At 39.7% G+C, this 19,453-nt stretch overlaps 1 protein-coding gene across 2 annotated transcripts in view; it reads left to right on the top strand.

The window, feature by feature from the left end:
- DMGDH (dimethylglycine dehydrogenase) overlaps positions 1-19,453 on the top strand; it is a 55,283-nt gene that overhangs the window by 650 nt on the left and 35,180 nt on the right. Inside the window, exons 2-7 of one of the 2 annotated variants that reach the window (XM_005858075.2) lie at positions 1,077-1,251; positions 8,240-8,338; positions 9,791-9,955; positions 12,642-12,846; positions 15,943-16,191; positions 18,197-18,395. In XM_005858075.2, the coding sequence (XP_005858137.1) occupies positions 1,077-1,251; positions 8,240-8,338; positions 9,791-9,955; positions 12,642-12,846; positions 15,943-16,191; positions 18,197-18,395 (1,092 nt within the window). The remainder of the gene's footprint in view (positions 1-1,076; positions 1,252-8,239; positions 8,339-9,790; positions 9,956-12,641; positions 12,847-15,942; positions 16,192-18,196; positions 18,396-19,453) is intronic. The other variant, XM_005858076.2, reaches the window with a different exon arrangement.

The following is a 19,453-nucleotide window of genomic DNA, read 5'->3' as shown; positions in this document are numbered from 1 at the left end:
GTCCGCGCTCTGTCGGTGGCCACGAAGGGTGAGTGGGAACCCGGCGGCTGCAGGGCGGGAGCGAGGGGCTAAGGCGGACTCTGGCCTTAGGGGTGCTTCGGCTTCTGAAAAATGGGCATTCGGATTTCTTCTTGATTTATGTTTTCTTTTCCATGCACAATGTACAAAGTGATACAGAATCAAAGGGTTCCCAGTGCAAAGTCTCTTCAACTCCAAACCCCTTCCCCAGTCACCTGCTATAGTGCCTTTGTATCTGCCCAGAGAGGATCTATGTGTCTGCAAACACAGGTGTATATATATGTTCTTCTGTGGCTCCCTTACACATTGCTTTTTACAATATGCCTTGGAGAAGCTCGTGCAAATCAATGGTAAACCACAGAGCAGTGATTTTAATTAGAGAAGCATATATACGGTGAGAGGAAGTTAAATGAGGAAGGAAGTTTTACTCCATCTGGGTCTCTTCAACCTGGAAAACAGTGGAGGGAGGTGACCCAAGAATTATGGGTACTAAACTTCATGATGATTATGGTTTTTCATGGGATAAAATGATTATAAGTATGTCCTTGAAATAGAATGAGAAAAATTATTCTCTCTAGATCCTCTGGAAAAAAGAATTCACCTGTTCAATTCTTTAGCTATATTAATTATCTACAATGAACCAGAATTACATGGAATGGGGCTCAAATGCCTCCTCCTCCCTCCCACAACCAGGTTGCCTAAGTTAGATTTTTTTAAAAAAATACATATCTTTTTTATTTCAGAGAGGAAGAGAGAGGGAGAGAGAGATAGAAACATCAATGATGAGAGAGAATCATTGATTGACTGCCTCCTGCATGTCCCCCATTGGGGGTCAAGCCCACAACCCAGGCATGTGCCCTTGACTGGAATCGAACCTAGGACCTTTCAGTCCCCAGGCTGATGCTCTATCCACTGAGCCAAACCAGCTAGGGCCTAAGTTAGATTTTAGATGCCTTAAAAAAAAAACAAAACAAAAAACCACCACCAACAAAAAACTGTCGCTACCATAGCCTAGTAGATCTACCTTCTTTTTTTTTTTTTTTTTAATTTTCTTCCAGAAAGGACAACCCACCCTTACCTGCAGAAACAAGATGGAAAGACAGAGCAGAGACAGTGATCATTGGAGGTGGCTGTGTTGGTGTGAGTCTGGCTTATCACCTCGCCAAAGCAGGGATGAAGGACGTGGTCCTCCTGGAGAAATCGGAGCTCACTGCTGGATCTACCTGGCACGCAGTAAGGAAAGCACCTCACAACTGTCATGTTCACTGAGTTGTGCACTAGGGCAATCGGTTTCCTTCCCATTCACAACACCCTGCTGCTGCCTCGTTAGAGTGAGTTCCCTTTCAACAGTGTTCCATCTTGGTTGGCACACTTCCAAGTGGTGGTCAACATTGATGCTGTCTTTATCTGGAACATATGGCTTCTGGATTCACATCCTAGCTCTGCCATTTTCTACCCAAGTGACTTATGGCAAATTACTTAAGTTTCCATTTCCTGGGATGAGTAAGGCACTTGGATGTGTAAAATGGGATTATTAATAGTACCTACCTGCTAGGATTGTGATGTAGGTTGCGTTAATATGTGTAAAGTTATTCAACAAATGTAAAGTGGTTAGTAAATGGTATCCTTTGTATCAAAGAACAGCAGCTGGGTGATCCTGAATATGGCAGAGACCTTCACCAACATTCCCCTCACCTGGCTGTAGTGGTCCTTTTCATTGACTTATTTATTATTTTAATTTTGTGTTGTGAGAGAATAGGTTGACTACATGAAGACTTAACTAGGAGGACTGAGAACAGCTTTTGTGTTAAATAATGCATGCAGCCAAGTCAGTCTCACATATTTGATGGTATATGCATAATTGTCCCAGTGCTATAAAATAACTGGGCTGAAATGGAAAGCGGCTCAGGTAAATGAGGTGATTGACACTGCCTTCATGCTGTCAAACCAGTTATTTCTGAAGTCAGCTAAGGATGGGAGAGAGAGGACGTTTTTATGACTGTCAGTACAGATTTCTTTTGAAAGAAGAGTTAAGCAGTGTTAGCTCAGCTTTCAGTCCTTAGCTTTCCTTTCTGTCATTTGCTTTCTTCTGTTGAGACAAGAGAAAACCCTGCTTTTAGGGTTTTCATCCAGACCTGCTCATCCAGACTTGCTCAAGGTGTGGTCTGGAGGTTGAGCACTGAAATGGCTGCCTGCCTCTAGTTGAGTGTGGAGAAGAGTGCAGCCAGATTCCAACCCAGTTGGCTCCAGAGTCTAGTGGCCACAGAGTCTGACCACGTGGTTGGATGGAGGCCCCTAGAAAAATCATAGCAAACCCATCTTCTCTTTCCTCTCCTTCTCTCCCCTCAGTCTGGGAGAGAGGCCCAGGCGCCTAGTCCTCCTGAGTGTAATTTCAGAACCTTCACAGGCACACTGTATTTTGTTTTGCCAGTTCCCCCTCAGTATGCTTCTTCCTACCTGGAGATGGGTCCAGGAAGCCACCAACACTCCTGGCTCTTCTCCCCTCCCTGCACTAGACTTTCTATGTGGGCTTTTTACTATCATGGAAAAGAAAGCCTGTATTTCTCCTATAGCCTTCCTATAACTTCTCCTTGCTAGACATTCAGTCACTCTTTCAACAAATATTTTCTAAGAGCCTATGTGTTGAGCCAGTGCTTTTAGGGGAGGACACAGCAGTGAACAAAACAAAGTCCCTGCCCCCATGAGCCACACTTGTGCAGGGCAGACAGAAAACGCACAAGCAGCGCTTGGGAGTAATCAGTGTCATGAAGAAGAGGGTAAAGGGATAAAGAATGATGGAGGAGGAAGAGTCAGGAGGCTATTTTAAAGAGTAGGGACAAGGTAGAAGTGAGTGAGTAAGGGGGTTGGGAGGCTGTCCAGGCAAGAGCATGTAGGCAGAGGGAAATTTAGGCACGTGGAAATATCCTAAGTGAGAGGCTTACACCCTTTAACACTTTCAGCTTGTTAAATATTATTAATATTTTAATTACTTATTTGCTCACTTATATTTGATGTGGCCTGCATTAGAGAATAGATAACTGAATTCCCTGCAATTTTACTTCTTAGACATCCCAAGAATTAAAAAAAAGAAGGCAACATACCCTTAACCCAAGTTCTTTTAAGAAAAGTGGGCCAAGTTTTTAATATGCTAGTTTCTAGTTAAATGTTAACTGTGCAAAACAATTTTCCTTAAGCAAAGAGATACCAGAGTGGGTGGGAAAGGCATTGTCCTGGTTTGTGAACAAAGTATTATGCAATGGTTTACAAAATTGGATTCATGCAGTGTGGGCTCAAGATGGAGTCAGGCAGCAGAAGCCAGGCTACTTGGCCCCCAGAGAAATGAAGGAAAAGAAAAGAGGGTTGCCCTGGGAACCCGATTCTATGCAGTTTTGCAAGTCAAGGAGGCCTCCCTCTGAGGAGTAACATGAAAGAAACCCCATGTATTAGGAATTTTTAACACAGAAATACTTGCAGCACATATGAGAATGTGAAAGGTTAGGGAGCCAGTTAAAGGGGTAGAATACAAAAAATAAAGGCAGGCTCATCGAAGTATAACATGTACTCAGGTTAAACTTGTCTGGGAGTGTAGGAATCGGTGCTTAGGCAGGAAGGCACAGCTTGCCATGTGAGTATTCAAAATGAAGCCACAAATCCAAAAATCCTGAGGGTTTGCTGAATTTCAATGAGACTGCTTTGTCAGCACCTGACACTCCTACTAATGTGGAGCAGTTCTTGTAGGGTGGGGGTAGGGGAGAGGATTAAATGAGAAGCAGTTTTGGAGCTTGGGGTTCCCAGGAGAGGCTGCCCCTGGGGATGGTAAGAAAGTGGGTGGTTTGGAGGGCTGAGGACTAAAGATGAAAGATGATCCATATGGTGTGTAGAAAGACAATATTAGAACTTCCTATTTATTTTTAACTAAAAATGTAAGAAAGAAATTAAACTTTCCTAGTGTTTCTAACTAGCCCTCACCTTTAATGTGGGTGATGTGTTGGGTATTATTCCAAGGGACTGAGTAAGAGAGAGGTGGGAACTTTACAACGGGAGTGTCCTCACTTGTTCTTTGGTCTTCAGTCTGTCATGACACATTGCAGATCAGGTGTTGTAGGACATCACCTTTGTGATTCATTTTATAGAACCAGGGCTTTAAGTAAAATAATGGGTGATGAAAAGGGGAGGGATTAACCTTGAGAGTGTTGTACTACATGGAGATTTGTTGGTGTCATTGTAATAATTAAAAGGACTGTGAAACTTAAAGTTTTTCTTTTACAAAAAGACAGTGTCCTAAAAAATAGACACAGGACACAAGACATAGTCTATCTTTTCTGCCCCCTTTTTTTCCCCCCAAAACAGTCCTGTTGGGAAGAGAAAATGTTGAAATGGGATGTTTAGAAATGTTGACATTATTATTAAATTTTTCTGGCCAAAATGATATGTATTACCTACAAAAACTTTCATATATGCGGAAGTTACGTTTTTTAACCCATCTGAAATGTTTTCAAATGAGGAGTTTCAGTGGTTTTTGTACCCATTTATTTAAAAATATAAAAATGCAATTCCTTCCAATTAGCTTATAACAACAACTGATGAACAAGAGAACGTGAAACATTAATAGTCACACTTCAATGGAAACCTTATGTAGGTGTGATAGGGATGGAGGAAGTGGTGTCAAGATGCAGAGAGTTCAGACAAGAGAGTGCACTTCTCCCATGAAGATCTCGTTATCAGTGACAGGTAGCTTCCCCAGCTATCACAGCCATTCAAACCATTCTCAAAATACAACAAACCTAGATGTAGGTCTTCACAGTGCTGTGTTACCAAAGTTAACCCAATATATATTTTTAGTAATAAAGTATATTAATCACATAGCCCTTGCCAATATATAAACTTAATATTCCAAAGCTTTTCTACACAATGAAAAAAATAATTATTTAAATATTTAATTCATTTCTAGTTGTTTTTCTGTGTTTTATGATCTCTGTTAATTTAATGACACATATTTATACCATCACATGAACATCAGGAAATGCACATATTTTATAGGGTGTGCTCAAACTTTTAATTGGGTGTGAGTACATGGATAAAAGATTTGGAGGCTCTGGGATATAGGATGGCTTGAGATAGGTCAGTGGGCTTTTTAAGGCTGTTAAGGCTCATGAAAGGGGAAAGATTATTAAAGAGATGGATAGGACTGCATCACTAGCTCAATTGATGATTTTTCTAACTCCATCATTCTTTTCATTAATTCATTATTGTTAGTCTACTATAAAGAAGAGGTTTCCTATTTATTTATTTATATCATAAGAATTCATAAATTCTTATTTTCTTCTAAGGCAGCAGTTCTCAACCTGTGGGTCGCGACCCCTTTGGCGGTCGAACGACCCTTTCACAGGGGTCGCCTAAGACCATCCTGCATATCAGATATTTACATTACGATTCATAACAGTAGCAACATTACAGTTATGAAGTAGCAACGAAAATAATTTCATGGTTGGGTCACAACATGAGGAACTGTATTTAAAGGGCCAGAAGGTTGAGAACCACTGTTCTAAGGGCTATAGTTTCTACTGATTATTCGTATCTCTGATTTATCTTCCCTATTTTAACTTCTCTGCCAACTACAATTATTTTCTTTCTTCAAATCAAATGTAAACCTTTTTCTTGTCTTCCTTGAAGACGTCTGTGACCTTTCCAGCATCTTTTCTTCCCTTGGTTCTTTTCTCTTTATATGTTCCAGCACTTAATCATATGCTTTTTAAAAAAATTTTTGTTTTATTGCTTAAAGTATTACAAAGAGTATTACATATGTCTCCCCCCCCTCCTCCCTTGGCAGGGAGGCAGGGGGAATCATATGCTTTTGATTTTATTGCTTTAAGTATGAAAGTTTCATGATTCAATCAGACCATAAAATCTTGAAGGATAAGAACAATATTTTCTCCTTCTCCAAACTTCCCATTTAATATAACCTTGCTGAAGATTAGAACAGAAAAACATTTTACATAAGTTAACAATAACTACCATGTAAGATATTACATTTGGATAACTTCCAATAAAAGCACAGATATGGCTGACCCTAAATTTTAAACATAGATTAAAACACAAAAATCAGTTAATAAAAAATGTATAGGATACAAAATAATAATAATATAATTTCATGCCTGGCAAAATAAATTAAGCTCAGGACTTACTTCTGACTGTCCTTGCAGCAAGGAAACTAGAGTAGTATGAGTTTTTCAGTGGAAATAGGTACATTATTTCACTATGGTACTAGAAGACTAACTTTTCCTTGATCAGGAACTCCTAGAAAAATTTCTTCCCTAAGTGAAGGATATTGGGCTAAATTTTTTTTGAATAACAGTTTTATAAAAACTAACTCATGTAACTCTTTCAGATGAAAGATCATCAACTCCTTCCATGAAAATAGCTTTCTGGGGTGATGTAGTGTAGATGGTATATAACTTTCTGGCTTAACCTAGGCTAAAATTTAAAGTATCTTGAGGAGTGAATGGTGACCCAAAATTCTAGGTCAGTGCTCATGAATATCAGTTTCCTCAAATGACGGGAGCTATAGGAAAGACAAAATTGAGTTCTCTAGCAGATAAATGAAGGCCAGGGATTCCCTGTATTGAACTAAAAAAGTTCATATGCACAATGATACTAAGCATGTAAAGCAGCGGTTCTCAACCTGTGGGTCGCGACCCCTTTGGCGGTCGAACGACCCTTTCACAGGGGTCGCTTAAGACCATCCTGCATATCAGATATTTACATTACGATTCATAACAGTAGCAACATTACAGTTATGAAGTAGCAATGAAAATAATTTTATGGTTGGGTCACAACATGAGGAACTGTATTTAAAGGGCCAGAAGGTTGAGAACCACTGTAAAAGGAAAGTAGAGTGTTTGAAAGTTAAGGAGCCCAACTTTTAGTTCCATCATAATGGGGCTATACTATGAGAGAACTTATAAGCTGGGCCAGGATTTTCCCAAAAAAAAGTAGCTGTGCATGGCCTGGCCAGTCACGGGACGATGCTCAGTAGTTAGAGCATCGTCCCGTGAGCCAAAGGGTCACAGGTCCAATTCTCAGTCAAGGGGTACGTTTGATCTGTTGTGAGTTTGATCTCAGCCCTGGTTGAGAGGCCCAATTGATGTGTCTCTCTCATATTAATCTCTCTCTCTCTCTCTCCCTACTCCCCCCCTTCCATTATATCTAAAAATCAATGGGAAAAAAAATATCCTCAGGTGAAGATTAACAACAAACAAACAAAAAGTATCTGTGCATATGTCCCAGTGCTTGAACAAGTACTTGATAGAAGCCCAAGGATTCTGGTCCATAAGGAAGGATTGATGAACCTTTAAATGGGGTGTTTTTGAGTTCCAGAGAACCAATTGTCCACCACTACCATAGAAGAACCTTATAAATACTCCTAAACAGATTTTATTTGATGAACTTTCCGGGTTACATTAGCTGCAATTTGGGGCCCTAGACACTTAACCGAAAGACCTTGCTTCATATAATTGCTTGGGATTCTTTATCTGGATACTACATTGCATCTGAGTTGATAAAAGGGTTTTTGGCATGCTAACATTTAGATATTTTTTTCCTGAGAGTTATTACTTAGTATTTACTCAACAAATATTTGTGGCATACAATCTATGTGCTCATCAGACAAGTAAAGCTATGACAAAAGTCTGTTCACCAAATCACTAGGCTATAATTTCCAGGAACATTCTAATTCTTGAATTGTGGAAATTTCAAAGGAAACAGTAGGGCTGCTGCATTCAAGGGAATGGTGGGGATTGGGTCAAGGAAAACTCTGTTAGTCTATAGTCCTTCCCCTTTAGGGAACACCCATGATTTGCTGGTTTGAGTTCACGTTGTATACCATCCCCCCATATTCTACCTCATGGCATATGTTCCTAAACTTCCTACCAAATCATCCCATTTCTGAATCTTCAAACAACCCTTTTCCTGATAACTTTTAGGGACTTAATATATATGTTTATTGGCTGGCTCTGACATTACTGTTCAGACTGTTCTTACAGCTGTGTAACAAGCCTTATGCTCTGGATTTGCTCAACTGCGGCTGCTGTGTTCTCATCCCAAGGGGCTGGCTGGTGCTGCTCCGTTTCTTGCCAGCAATAAGTTCCTGCTTAACAGATAAGCTATCAACATTTTCAGAATGTTAATTTTTTCAGTATGTCCTTTCCTCTTCACTTTTAAGGCAGGTTTAACAACTTACTTTCATCCTGGAATAAACTTGAAGAAAATACACTATGATAGCATCAAACTTTATGAGAAACTGGAAGAAGAAACCGGACAGGTAAATGCGTTTAACTTGAAATTGACTTTTAGGTGAGTGTCTTAGAAATATGTAAGCTCTCTGAAGGATTTTGACATCATCGTGTATAGCTGTGTGTAGTGGTATCAAGGGTATGTGAAATGTTTAATGTGTTAGAGAAATCTGATAAGAGTTTAAGGTAAGAGCCTCTGAAGTTTGCTCTCCAATCAGTTTTAATTCTTGAAGTATATTACCTATGTAATTACCCACTCTTCTCGCTTTTTTTAATGAAGGAAGAATACAAAGCATACAAAGCAGCAGCTTTCAGAAATATCTTTAGTCAGTTACTATATCCAGAAACTAAGAAATTAGAGCCTTTCAGCCACCGGATGACAAAGGATCTGACAACGGTGCATGGCATACTGTGACATGGCTTTGAAAAGTACTTCACTAAAAGCCCCTCACTTTTATTTTTATTTCTTCTCATAGTTATTAGCATTCTCAAAATAAACTTGCAGGCTTAGAATATCCATAGGCTAAGACTGAAGTCTACTTAAAATCCTCATGCCTAAAGCCATCAAATGGCTCTGCATGGTCTACAGGACAAAGGACAAAGGAGGAGGACCTGCACAGCTGAGCCCTGCCTGCCTTTCCAGCATTTGCTCTTGCTGCTCTTTGCTATGCTCAGATGCTTCAGCTCTTCTTAATTACTTACAGTTCTGGAATGTGCTGGGCTCTCTGCCTGAAACAACATTCCTCTGGCTCCCATTTCAGCACTTACCCTCCATCTTTTCTGGGGGTCATCCCCTTTGAGGAGCTGGCCTTGACTTTGCCCACCCACCAGTCAGGCCGAGCTGAGGACACGGCACTTGGTTCTAAGAATATTGGTGTATACCTCTCTTATACACCCATCTCTCTATGGTGGTTGTTGCTTTACTGTTTGGTCTTCCCTACAGAGTATGAGCAACCTGAGGGCAAAGATTGCATCATTTATCTCTGTAACCCCGGGGCCAAGCTGAGTGCTTGGCCAACTGAAGGACTTCGATTAAATGTCAAATGAAGGTTTGTTTCAAGTCACAATCTCATTACTGCAGCATTCTGATTCTTCATATTCCTGCCTCAAATCCTTTGTTTTTCTCTTTTCCACATAATTTTCTTTCACTCTGTACATTAACACTATCTTATGTTATTGTATTATGCAATTAGCTCTCTGCTTCACCTGTAAGCTCTATACAAGCAGGGTCTTTGCCTCTCTTGTTCATAACAGCATCTCTGGGACTTAGTATAGTGCCTGGCGCAGAGTAGGCATTTAGTAAATAGTTGATGAATGAGTGTCTCTTTGTAAGATCCAAATATGTTTATGTAGTTATCTCTTTCACTGGATAGTAAATCTCTTTTGTTGTATATTTGCATTTTCATTGTACTGAAGAAGAATCCTGTTTCAGTGCCAAATAAGGATTTATTGATGTGTGTTTATTGGGATTATTATAACAGGTGGTGGGATTCCATCAGCCAGGTAGTATCAGAATTGCTACAACTCCTGTAAGGGTAGATGAATTTAAATATCAAATGACTCGGACTGGCTGGCATGCAACAGAACAGTATATTATTGAACCTGAGAAAATTCAAGAGATGTTCCCTTTACTCAACATGAACAAGGTATTTATCCTAAGGGCATTTTCACTATTTATTGACTGGAATTAAGATTAGAAAAAGTTATTTGAAGTTGTTAATTAAAAATAGAAAAACTTTGTACATACATTTTAAATGACAAAATCAAATGATTAATACTGGAATTTGGGTAAATTACAAGCTGAGCTACTGTGTATGCCAAATGAAATATGAAAAGGTAATGAAAAATTTTATTAGTTTTCTACCTATGACAACTGAGGAAATATATTCGATACCTTTCTATTACTGTGTCCCCCAGATCTGGGGATTCCCTTACATAAACATTCTGTTTGAGAACTATAAATAAAACAATAACCTGGGATGCTAAGTATATCATCCCAGGAAAGATTGTGTTATTAAAATTTTTTACAAAATCAAGTGTAGAAGTACTACTATGTTGCTGCACAAATATCCCCTAGCTCATATGTATGCTTCCCTGGAAGGCTCTATGCCAGGTATTTATCTAGTTTTACAGATTTGACTAAAAGAATCCACTTGAGAATTGTCTTTTTTTGCTGGGTGATAATCCAATTTTCATAATAATGACAATGACTGATTATACTACATAATACTACAGCACATATTTATGTACCAGTTACTATGCTAAGCCCTTAACATGCATAGTCTTGTTTTATCTTCACAATAATAATATAAGGTATATATTACATAAACAGGAAACTGTAGCTTAGATGGTTTACATAGTGGGTCTGAGCTTATCCAGCTGGAAACAGCTGAGCAGAGATTTGAACCCAACTCTCTGACTCCTTTGTACATACTACCTAAAGGTACCGGGTAGGACTGTTGAGGGAAGCAGAGTGTTATGTTTCTCCCTGGTGACTCCTGCAGCATCTCTGATACCAGAGGGGTTGTATCATTGATCTGGGTGCTGGGGTTGTTTGCCCTTGTGAGTCTTTACAGGCTGTTGGCACTCCCTTGTCTATAGTGTTGTGTGATGCCACTGTGATGGCAGACTGGTGTGGCATTGCATTGTCTACATTGAAATTCCATCACTGCTCCTAGAGAGGATGTGCTTATATCTGTGTATATGTTAATCTTGGAATACTTCGCTGGAAGTTCTCACCATCAGATTTTTCTCAAGGGCATTAAGTATGGAGACATGTCAGAAGAGTATTCTCCATCTCTGGGGCAGGATGCCAAATTAAATAGACATAGGATCACTGAGATGATATACCCATTATAAAACACCAATGTGACATTTGAAAGGTTACAGTAATATGAATTCCATTAAAATTGAAAGTCTCTTGCACTAAACCTATAACAAGAGATTGGATTAGTCATCAAAAACTTCCCACAGAGAAATACCTAGGCCCAAATGGCTTCACTGGTGAATTCTACCAGACATTTAAAGAAGACTTAATACCAAGTCTTCACAAACTCTTCCTAAAATAAAAGAGAATTGAACCCTTCCCAACTCATCTTTGAGGCCAGTATTGCTGTGACATGAAAACCAGACAAAGATATCACAAGGAAAGAAATATCAGTATCCCTTACGAATATTGATGCAAAAGTTCTCAACAAAATACTAGCAAACTTAATTCAGCAACATGTAAAAAGGATTATGCAGCATGACCAAGTGGAATTTATTCCAAGAATACAGAGTTGGTTTAACATCTGAAAATCAATCAATGTAGCACTGCATTAATAGAATAAAAGGCAAAAACAGATGATTATCTCAACAGACACAGACAAAAAAGTTGACATCTCCTGACTCATATTTGGTACACAATAGATTTTTGTTGAATGGCTAAGACCTAAATACGTATACCACTTCAGCGTATTCACTCGTTTCACCTGAGTTTTGTTCTTTGTCTCTCCCATAGTACTAGCCTCAAGCCCTACCACAAAGTAGTATTCAAGAAATAGTTGTTGAATGACTGAATTAAGTTTATATTTTTCTGACACCAGGTATATATTTAGCATGTGAATTTACTAACAGAATTAAATATAAATATTTGATCTGTTAGTATTAGATTTGACTACAAATGACAGAAACCAATAATATTTAAACAAGATAGAAGTTTATTTCTCTTTTACTTAGACAGTCTGGGTTTGAATGCTAGCTGTTTTCCATGAAGACTTCAGGGACCCAGTCACCTTCCAAATCATTGCTCTGTCATTCCTAGGGTGTGACTCTTCTGTTCTTATTCTAAGTGGCAGCTAGAACTCCAGGCATCTGTCTGCATTCCAGACTGGGAGATGGCGGAAGGGGCAAAGAAGAAGGGAGAGACAAAGGACATATGCCAGTTGTCTTTTTATAATGGTTTGTGGAAGTTGCCACATGACACTTTCATTTGCATTTCATTGACCAGAACTTAGCAATCGTTTTATCTATCAACTGGAGCTTATAACTGCCAACTATTGGAAACTGTTCTTAGCGACCAGGTGTCTAAATAAACATACCATTTTTATTTCTATGAGGCGGGAGGAGAAGATGGATATTGAAGACAATTGCAAGGCTCACTCAGCCTCTCTACTTAACTTCTCAGTGTACGTCCTGCCTAAGTCTGAGCTTTGATACAGGAAAATGACTGATGAATCTGATGCCTCAATGCATTTTTCAAATCCAATTTTTTAAACATTTGCAGGCAGATTTAGTTACACCAAATAATGAGTACATACTCATTTGAATATTGATTTTTTATGATCGATTTAGATTTTAGCTGGATTGTATAATCCTGGCGATGGTCATATTGATCCTTACTCTCTAACGATGGCCCTGGCTGCTGGGGCTAGGAAATATGGTGCCCTTTTAAAATATCCTGCACCAGTGACTTCTCTGAAACCCAGGTCAGATGGAACATGGGATGTTGAAACACCACAGGGATCTGTGAGAGCAAACAGAATTGTGAATGCTGCAGGTAAGTGTCATATCATTTTTTAAAATTAGTGAGGCTCTTTAAGTGGCAAATAAATAAGGTATTATACCATAAAGTAATGGTTTATACTATGAATGTTGTTTTAAAACACTGTGATGCTCCCAAGGTAAACATTTTGTTTGTTTCTAAGCGACAAAGCCCTCCCTTCATCACTGTGCTCTCGGTGGAGCTACCACTCTGTCCTTGGTTACCTATCGAAACTTGATATTCTTCTCCGTGCTCCATTGCTTTGCTCCAGGTCATGTTTTGCCAAATTATGCTCCTTTTTCCTTTCTTATGTCCACTCTTTCTTCACACTTGTAACCAAATTCTAGTATTCACATTCATGAGCCTGACATAACCTTGTAAACTTTACTCAAGAATTTTCCTGACATGATGATTCAGAAATGTGATTGGATCATGCCAACTGAAGCCCAGTGTTCAGCCAAAAAGAATTGCCTAATTTTGCCTGATACTCTGCGTCAGTGAATGTCACTGTATAAACCATCAGTGCCACTGTATAGACACTAGAACCAGGAAACTTGTCCACAAACCTGTACCCTTCATTTTAGTTCCATTTATATCAGTCACTGAATTTTTTAAAATGGAAGCTATTTCCAAAGTTCATTTTTTTATTGACTCTTCAGTGGTTTTCAGTTGATAATGGCATATTTTTTAGGTGATTCCTCCACATTTGTCTCTCTTCCCTTTGCACTTGTTGGATGGGTGATCTAGCAGGGGTTGAAGTGTAATCCTGGCTAGATTTTGGTTAAATTGATTGACATGTAGAGGGGACAATGCCAACAAACACCACCCCCATAGGATAAAAAGCATAGACTTTTCCATGGGGTTTCAAGTAATATATGATACTTAAGCATATGTTTCCACTTTATTTTAATGATGAAGTGCATTAATAAGCAAGCAACAACTAGACTCAGAAATTATAAATATGTTTGAATAGGACAGAATTTATTTTATTCAATTTATGTTTTTAATTGAACAAATATATTGAGGAAATTGCAGTGCTTTGAATTACTAACTAAATATTTGGGCTTTTTATATTTTAAAACTTCTCTAATGCATGTAACTAGAATATGTGACTTTATTGTATTTTCCTACAAAATCCTGACATTGATTATTTACATATTCCTGTCAGCACAAATAAATTAAGTTTCTAAATTATTTAAAGACTATAAACAGCTTTAATGCCCACAAGTAAGATTTCTGGTTTACATATGGATACCCCTTTCTGGGGCTATTATTCAAGTGTAACCAACTTAGCTGTTAGCCCAAAATATAACAACAGAACACAAGAGTGATATTTAGATGGTTAAATAGAAATAAACATTTGCATGTAAGAGTGCATAATCTGGGTTCCCAGACTGACTCATAACTGATGATTCTGTGTTTAGCTCTGGACTTGATAATGACTTCAGAAATCCTTATTAGATTCTGAAAAAAAGCAGAAATAAAAATGGTTACAAATTTAGAAAGTGAAACCCCTAAAGAAATAACTTAAATAAAATCCCCTAATCATTTGAATCATTACTCCAAATTATGAAACAAACAAGAGCATAGACCCCTTTTCCCCGCCCCCCAAATGATCCCTTGGTGAGTAAGGCAGCACCAGATCCCTGACGAATAATCATTATTAGCATTTTAGATTCTAAAATACCTTTCTACAAGTGAAGGAGTCTTGGATTTTTTAAATAAAGTCTTTCTGTAGCAAGAAAAATAGTAAGATGGGATCATTCCAGGGTGTGGGGGGGGCGGTCCCCTTGTGACCTTGGGCAGGTCTGTTTTCTTCTCTGCACTTTAGGTCCACATCTGTAAACTGAGGAGTCACCCTGAGGGTTGGGAGGGGGGATAATCAAGGCTCCTTTCATCCACAAATTATCTGGTTCCATGTTTTGCAAAGGAAAAAAAGATCGCATTTGTTCCCACCAATAGGACAGCCCCCATGTGCACTGTAAGTGAGAAACATTGCTTGTGGGAATCCCCACTGTTTATAAGCCCACTCCCCTTGGCTGTGGTACCTCTTCCCTCCTGCTCTGGATTCCTGGTGCCTTCCTGCCCTTTCTTTGAAAAGGAAAGATCTTACAAACATATTCAAATTAGACTTTTAAAATAACAGAGAAAACTTAATTTTACCTCTCCCTAAGTATATACACTTTCAAATTTTAAAGTAACAGAACAATTCCATATTTGTGGAATTTTAGGCATCCACAGTTTGGGGAAAGGAGGGCCCGGGGAACAGAGGGAACTGACCTGCAGGGCTTTGTTCATGGTTATGATGTTTTATGTTGGTCACATCCACACGGGGCCTCTTCCAGGCCTGATCATCCCTGTTCTGCAGGTACAGCCAGCTCATTCCTGTCTTTCTTATCAACATTGGTACTTTTTATATATTTGAATTATTTATTTTTTCCTTCAAATATATTTTTTGTGCGTTTTTTCTGCCCACCTTTGCTTGTGGGCAAAATAGTTTTTCAGGAATAGAGTTTTCTTAGATTTCAGAATTATCTTCAAAACCCTGGGCAATGTACAATATTGTCTTGTCTTCTCTTTCCCTATTCAATTTTTCAATGACAAATAACAGATCATTATGACATTCTTTAGACTTTGCCATGAGTACTGAAGTCTTCTAACTATTTTATGCTGGCAGCCTCTCCTCCAAATAAATGTTGAACAAATGTTTAAATAATTGCAGTTGGAGGGAGAGCCAGACTGTTCACTGGCCCTGAGCACCCACATGATTTGGTCGAATCCTGCTGATCTGTAGGTCTCCAGGCCACTGACCCAACATGCAGTCCATGGGAGGAACAGGAAGAAGCTGGCTGGCTGCTGTGTGGGAAAATCATCAGTATTGGTGGACACGTTTTTTTTAGAAGGTCATCTGTGGCCCTGCCTTCAGTCACAGTGCCTTGTAGGACTGAGAAGAAGACTGCACTCCAAGCCCTCGGATATGCCTGGGAGCGGGCTCAGGGAGAGAGGCCTCTGTGCCATTCCTTCCCTGCTGAGAGTTAAAATGGATCTAGAATCCATCATCTTAGATCAGTGTCAGATGTGGTGACATTTAAAAATGACTTTTTATTTCAGGATTTTGGGCTCGTGAAGTTGGTAAAATGGTTGGACTAGAACATCCTCTCATTCCGGTTCAGCATCAATATGTTGTTACTTCGACTATCCCTGAAGTAAAAGCTTTGAAAAAAGAACTCCCTGTGCTCCGTGACCTGGAAGGCTCTTACTACCTCCGGCAGGAAAGGGATGGGCTCTTGTTTGGTCCATATGAAAGTCAGGAGAAAATGAAAGTCCAGGACTCATGGGTCACCAGTGGAGTCCCTTCAGGTTAGTGTAGCAAATGGAAGTGTGTGCATAGCAGGCATGTATGTTTTATCTTTCCTGTGGCTGGGGGCTGGCCACAGAATAAGATGATGACATAACACTAGACTATTGGATACCTGGGATATTGAGGGTGAGGGGTTTGAGGTAACCTCTGTTCTCTTCTCCGTTTGAATAATCACAGCAGGGAGTAAGGAAAGAGAGAAGAGGCAGCTGGTGGTGGAGAAGCTGAAGAAACATGCTCCCCACTGCTTTGGAAGGCTCTAGGTAATTTTTACCTGCCCACACCTACCTCCTGCATCCCTGCTCTTTCCTCACTCCCCCTCCTGCTGTGTCTAGTGTCCAGATTTAGCTGCTACTGTGCTCTGACAGTTGGAAATAGGACAGATATCAGAGACAGGCTATCCAGCCTGCTAAGAAAGAAAACCTTGGAATCTATCATAGAGCAGGGTAGGTTAGGACTACACACTGAAGCCTACCTACTGCATAAGGTGATGAGGAAAAGGCTCAAGCCTCTGTGCTAAACAGGAGGCACTATTGTTTCTCTTTCAAGTTTGGAAGGGAAAAGGACCTTTTTTTGGTATTTATGGGACATTTCTGCAGAGCTGGGGTAAAGATTGGGTCAATGAAGGAGGTAGTTCAGGTTTTAATTTATAAAAGGAGTTAAAATGTCACTGAGACACGATTATTATAATGTGAAATGGAGGAATTTATACTTTCTAGAATTACACTTGGATAAGCTACTTGAGATAGGGACTGAATCCCTCCCTACTGTTCCTCAAAGAATGCCTCTGTCCATGTCACAAGTGATCACTAAACCGCCTTCAACAGAAGTTGGGCCAGTTACCTGAGGGCTTTAGTTTTACTGAATGTGCTGTGCACATTTGGGCCTGAGCAGAATAGCTCCTGACCCCTGAGGGAGGGCTGATCTGACACCTGGGAGCCTCCCTCTTGGGTCTGCCCCATGCTGGCAGCCTCTCCTCCAAATAAATGTTGAACAAATGTTTAAATAATTGCAGTTGGAGGGAGAGCCAGACTGTTCACTGGCCCTGAGCACCCACATGATTTGGTCGAATCCTGCTGATCTGTAGGTCTCCAGGCCACTGACCCAACATGCAGTCCATGGGAGGAACAGGAAGAAGCTGGCTGGCTGCTGTGTGGGAAAATCATCAGTATTGGTGGACACGTTTTTTTTAGAAGGTCATCTGTGGCCCTGCCTTCAGTCACAGTGCCTTGTAGGACTGAGAAGAAGACTGCACTCCAAGCCCTCGGATATGCCTGGGAGCGGGCTCAGGGAGAGAGGCCTCTGTGCCATTCCTTCCCTGCTGAGAGTTAAAATGGATCTAGAATCCATCATCTTAGATCCCAGAGTAATTTTCCACTTAGCCCAGTGTCCTGGCATGACTTACTAAACTCCCATTTGCCCTCACCTGGGCAGATGAAGCAGATTTTATGGTTAGTTTAAGGATAAAAGATCTCTCTTAATAAACCAAATAATTGCTGCTTATTTTTAAAAATTGTGATTGGATTAAATGCTGAACACTGTTACCATGTATAAATTTAAATTTTCTATTAATTAAAAAGGTTAACTTTCATGATCTTATTGTTTCAAGAAATAACATTATTGTTAATAATATAGTACTTACCCATCTGTTGATAGTGAATGTCAAGATTAGACTTACAAAAGAAAAGAGGAGCCTGGCTAGCGTGGCTCACTGGTTGAGCGTCAACCCATGAACCAAAAGCTCTCCAGTCCCTGGTCGGGGCACATGCCTGGGTTGCAGGCTCAATCCTTGGTAGGAGGCGGCCGATCGATGTCTCTTTGTCATCAATATTTCTAGCTCTCTATCCCTTTAAAATCAATAAAACCATATTAAAATATATATTAAAACAAGAGGGAAAAGCTTCCTAACAGGCCATCCTGAAGTATATCCCAATTCAGAGATTTAAATCACATTAGAGTACTTGTCCGTGAAGCTGTGCCATCCTGATCAATGGTGTGTCCTTTCAGGGTTTGGAAAGGAACTCTTTGAGTCAGATCTGGACCGGATCATGGAACACGTCGAAGCTGCCATGGAAATGGTTCCGGTCTTGAAAAAGGCTGACATCATCAATATTGTCAATGGTCCTATCACCTATTCTCCTGACATTCTGCCTATGGTGGGGCCCCATCAGGGACTCAGAAACTACTGGGTGGCTATAGGCTTTGGGTGAGTATCTCCATGTAATTCAACATGTAGTATAGAGTTGTGTCTTTTAGATAAGTCTTGTCCCATAATCTCAGGTCAAAAGTGGAATGGGGGAAAGGGACAGAACCTTTTCCCTTTCATGACCAATGAAATGGGAGTAATAAAAAATTTTAGTCTTAAAACTCTGACTATATAATGGTTTCCTCAATTGTATAGGTTTTAAAGATTTGCATACAGAAAGGCAATGATTTCCTGGAACTTTCTCTTTGCATATTTTCTGCCATTTCCATTATTTGTGTCTTTTTAGGGCAGTTTGCCCCAACTTACAAGTATGTTTTATAATACAATGTGACACAGATAATTCAAAAAATCAAATGTATAACATATCTGATGCTGTTTTCACCATAATTCATGTTTGTCCAACATGATTTGCTTTTTCATGACTCCTCAGGTTGCTTACTATTTATGATTCCATCACCCATTTCAGATTTCATCTCTAATATTTGTGCCATTAATTTGTTAAATATTAATGTTAAACCCCATTTACTATCATGTCACAACTTCTAATATTCTATTTTTCTTTCCCATTTTATTTGGGTATTTATTCAACTAACATTTAATAACTGCCAGCAAGTGCTAGATCTTGGGCTGCAGCTGAGCACAGGGCAATGGGGTCTGACCAGAGGTGCAAGCCTGGTTGGGCTGCTGTCTGCCGACAGTAGAGAGGCTGCAGTTTGAACTAAGGAAGCAGCAGTGAGGACTGAGAGACAGGAGGTACAATTATTTAGATTTGGTGATCAATTGCATTAGGTTTGACGGAGAGATAAAAATAGCAAATAATGGCAACCTTTCTAACTTGACCCCTGGTTGGATGCTGAGGACCATGGGGAGAGAAAAACCAGAAAAATGAGTGTCATTTTTTTTTAAAATATATTTTTATTGATTTTTTACAGAGAGGAAGGGAGAGAGATAGAGAGTTAGAAACATCGATGAGAGAGAAACATCGATCAGCTGCCTCCTGCACATCCACTGGGGAGGATGTGCCCGCAACCCAGGTACATGCCCTTGACCGGAATCGA

This window comes from Myotis brandtii, unplaced genomic scaffold (assembly GCF_000412655.1).
Source record: "Myotis brandtii unplaced genomic scaffold, ASM41265v1 scaffold115, whole genome shotgun sequence".
In the NCBI taxonomy this organism is placed as follows: Eukaryota; Metazoa; Chordata; class Mammalia; order Chiroptera; family Vespertilionidae; genus Myotis; species Myotis brandtii.
This window is presented reverse-complemented; position numbering and strand designations above follow the sequence as displayed.